The sequence below is a fragment of the Arachis stenosperma genome, chromosome 4 (genome assembly GCF_014773155.1).
Source record: "Arachis stenosperma cultivar V10309 chromosome 4, arast.V10309.gnm1.PFL2, whole genome shotgun sequence".
NCBI classification, from domain to species: Eukaryota; Viridiplantae; Streptophyta; class Magnoliopsida; order Fabales; family Fabaceae; genus Arachis; species Arachis stenosperma.
The window spans coordinates 92,488,031-92,492,114 of NC_080380.1; the positions used below are offsets into that span (position 1 = coordinate 92,488,031).

Genomic DNA, 4,084 nt, shown 5'->3' on the forward strand with positions numbered 1-4,084 from the left:
TTTTAATATATATTTTATATTTTAATATATATTTTATATATGTAAATAATTTAGTAGTTAACTTTTAGTATATTTTGAAGTGAAAATTGTTTGAGAGAGGGAAAGAGATAGAAGCAAGTGGGATTGCATTAATTAGATGGTAAAATAGTTAGAATAGTGAGGTCCCTCACCTCAGCTGATTCCCCTCCCACTCCTACTCCATAAGTACCCCTCTTTCCTCCTCACTTTCCATTCACCCTGAAACCACAAACAACTAACTAACTAGTAACCGACCTCACTCTCTCTCTCTCTCCCTCCCTTTTGCAATGGCTGGAATTGTTCTGCTTTGCATTGCATCATTACTGGCGTCTCTCTTTGTTGGAACCACTGCCAGGATCCCCGGCGTTTACGCGGGTGGCCCCTGGCAGTCTGCTCATGCGACTTTCTATGGTGGCAGTGATGCCTCTGGAACTATGGGTAACCACCTTCCTCCTTCCTCACCTACATTCTCTCAAATTCCTCTCCTTCTTCATTTCGTCACTTTCCTCTGTTTTTCTCTGTTTTCTTAACTAAAAAGCTAAGTCACCATCACCTTCACCTTCCTGCCTATCACTCACTAGCACTTTCATATACATTTTGCATGCTTTTCATAATGTTTCATATCTTATTACTAGTCACCACTCACCCAGTAGGTTTAATTCTTCAGCATCCTAACCCATGCCTTTGTTTTCTTAGGACTCTTTCGCCCATAGTTAAAACATGTCCTGTTTCTATGACAAGTTTACTTTTCTTTTCTTTTCCTTTCTGGTCGTTATATTTTCCCTTTACCGAAATTCACACAGTTGCTGTCATTTATCCAACCGTCCACCATAAATGTCTCATCCTTCCCTTCACATTTATCCAATTCACTTCTCAAATCTAAAACCCATAACTCACATCGACAACGAGCGTGCATCCAAAGGGGAAAAAATAATTTAAACTTTAAAATTGTTTAATGCATTAACTTAAACTTTGTTTTTTAGTTTTCAGATAAATTTCTACATGACACTGAATGATTTGGTTATTGTTTATTTTAGGAGGTTCTTGCGGTTACGGCAACTTGTACAGCCAAGGGTACGGAGTGAACACAGCAGCACTGAGCACAGCACTATACAACGATGGCTTCAGCTGCGGCGCGTGCTTCGAGATCAAGTGCGACCAAGATCCCCGTTGGTGCAACCCCGGCAACCCTTCCATACTAATAACCGCCACAAACTTCTGCCCACCAAATTTTGCTCTTCCCAGTGATAATGGCGGTTGGTGTAACCCGCCGAGGCCGCACTTCGATCTTGCCATGCCAATGTTCCTCAAGATCGCTCAATACCGCGCCGGAATCGTTCCGGTTGCTTACCGCCGGTGAGTCCTGTTAATTTTTTTATTCTTTTGCTAATTGTTTTGGCTTTTTCAGCTTTAATGGAGGTGATTGGTTTTCCCATGATTTTGCTGTCTGGTTGCCCAGAAAATATGCGGGAAAGTCACATGCCTTAAGAAAAAATTAAGTCTGCAATTAGTGTAGAGAGAAAGAGAAACTAATTTTCACATTTTGAGTCTTTTGTTTTTCTTTAATTTATTGGTAGAACTTTTCTTTTTTATTATTATATCTATCTATAAAAAAAGTCATTTCATGCACAAATATGCGATAAATTCTTATTTCATGAATATAATTTTAATAGAAAAATATAGGTAATTAATAATATTTTTGAACAATATGAATAATTTGAATTAATAAGAATAAAAGAGTAAATTAATTTTAAATTTAATTAGTAACATTAAATTAGAGTTGTTCATATTATTCAAGATAGTTATTATTTACCTAGCACTCCTCAATTTTAATAATCTTTGTTTAGATAGCCTCACAGTAAAAGTGAGTTTTGTCTCTAGCTTCTAGTCTGTCAAATCTTTTTAATTTATTTGAAGGTTTTATCGAGGAATGTCTTAAAAAACATTTCTTAATTTTTTTGAAACTAATAAATTTTATTGGAAGAATATTTTTTAAAATGCTCAATACTTTATAATTTTAAAAGTTTAATTAACCATATATAATTCTTAATTTTTTTAACTACTACAACATTAGATAACAGAACTTATTTTTTTTAATGTGTCTAAATATTGATGAGGTATTCTACCAGCTGTCCAGATGGTTTAATTTTCTTGTGGAAGGAACAAAGAGTGTGTTAGAATGGCATCAGCAGTTTCAGCCATAACAGTAATACTATAAAAATTAAAAAACAATCCGAATTTATCTTATTGATTATTTACAACCATTAATAAATGTTAAATATCTCGCGAGTTGTGACTATTTTTGGTTACCAGACCGAAATCCTCTTTTCGGTGCTTTGTACACTGCCAAAAATACAATAGTAGAAACTAAAAAGACCATTCTTCTTTGTCCACAACCACAACACTTAATTTCGCTGCATGCATTTTATAGTTCTACACTTCCACATACATGACCTGATATGACAGCCTTTATTAATATGCGTTGAGTAATAGTAACGCTTTCAAAATGTGATATAGGATTATAGGAACAATTACTAGCAAACTTGTTTAATCATTGGTTTATTAGTAAACTTGCTGCCAAATCAATACAGGACTTGGTAAAACAAGAACCTTTTCCTTTCCGATATCTAAGGCCGAATTGACCAAAGTAACCTCTATTGTCACTACTAATACAAGTAGTCATCGGATATTCTAGTCTTCCAATTATTCCATTATAATTATTCATTTATTTTTTAATTACATATTCTCATTTCTTTTAATTATTTTGTGGTATTTTGTGATAACTTAATGTGGAAAAATTTACTCCACTACCTATATAAAAAATTATATTAAAATAATAAGTAAATGGAGGGTATTTTAGTAAATAAACATAAAAAATTAAATTGTTATCAGAAAATCAGGGCATAAAGTCAGAAGAACATTTTTACGTAGATCCATGCTGATTTTGAGACATAAGTCATCCGTAGAAAAGTACAAACCTATGGGCCTTCGTAATCCGTAATAGGAGTATTGATACTATTTTTCTTCTTACATTCAGCAATACTATCACTTCTAACTTTTTTATTTTAATCTAACAGGGTGCCATGTAGAAAAACAGGAGGTATCAGATTCACAATCAATGGCTTCCGTTACTTCAACCTGGTTCTAATCACCAATGTTGCGGGTGCTGGGGATATCGTGCGCGCGAGTGTGAAGGGTACCAATACTGCGTGGGCAAGCATGAGCCACAACTGGGGGCAAAATTGGCAATCCAATGCCGTTTTAGTGGGCCAGGCTCTCTCCTTTAGAGTCACCGGCAGTGACAAGCGCACCTCAACCTCATGGAATGTGGCACCGCCTAATTGGCAGTTTGGACAAACCTTCACGGGCAAGAATTTCCGCGTCTAAAATTGATAAAAAAAAAAAAAGTTCAACGCTAGAAAAAATTGAAATGATATGGCTCCTCTTTGTATTTTTTTTTGGGCTTTGTGTGTTTGTTTGTTAGTTTCCCACATTAATACTTTCCTCTATTTTCCCGGGAAGTGTTGAAGTGGGTAATGCTAAATCTACCATAGTATTAGTTTTAGGAAAAGTTACAATATAAGTATAGTATAAAAAAAATGTCGGTGGGGGGTATTGACTATCGAGTACCAATTCCTAGGTGTGATTGTGTTGATAAAGCGTGCGATGTGTTGCGCAGTGTTACTATGTTATTAATAACCAACCATTAGCAATCCTTTCTCTTCTTAGTTTTGCTAAAATAAGTGTGGGGGATTGAAGAGGTTACAAGATACGTGTAGCCCGCAGCTCTGCTTCTTTTTTTTTTTTTTATGTTATTATTATTATTATTATTATTAACGAGATGTTTCCGTTGTTATTTTGTTCTATTAAATGAGTGTGGTTTGGTGGTGGATGTTGAAAGGTTGATTTTTCAGTTAAGGTTTTGCTATTCTGTGACCTAAAGGTATTTGGTTAAACATGCTAAAAAAAAATTTGAATTTTCTAAAGTTTGAATTTTAATTTAAAGAGTAAAGTGTGATTTTTATTTTCGAATAATTTTTCTTTCATATTTATTTTTTGTCTCACC

General features: G+C 34.5%; 1 protein-coding gene across 1 annotated transcript; it reads left to right on the forward strand.

The window, feature by feature from the left end:
* The first annotated feature begins 227 nt into the window (after positions 1 to 227).
* On the forward strand, positions 228 to 3,716 carry LOC130976089 (expansin-A6-like). The gene is made up of 3 exons (XM_057900850.1): positions 228 to 456; positions 1,056 to 1,374; positions 3,096 to 3,716. The coding sequence occupies exons 1-3, from the start codon at positions 306 to 308 to the stop codon at positions 3,403 to 3,405; spliced, it is 780 nt and encodes a 259-aa protein (XP_057756833.1). The 5' UTR covers positions 228 to 305; the 3' UTR covers positions 3,406 to 3,716.
* Positions 3,717 to 4,084: the final 368 nt, after the last annotated feature.

Excerpts from the sequence above, each read along its gene's own strand:
- LOC130976089 (XM_057900850.1), top strand. The coding sequence starts at position 306 with ATGGCTGGAATTGTTCTGCTTTGCATTGCATCATTACTGGCGTCTCTC. Across the intron at positions 457-1,055 it reads TGATGCCTCTGGAACTATGG|GAGGTTCTTGCGGTTACGGC; the intron begins GTAACCACCTTC and ends TGTTTATTTTAG. Across the intron at positions 1,375-3,095 it reads GTTCCGGTTGCTTACCGCCG|GGTGCCATGTAGAAAAACAG; the intron begins GTGAGTCCTGTT and ends TTAATCTAACAG.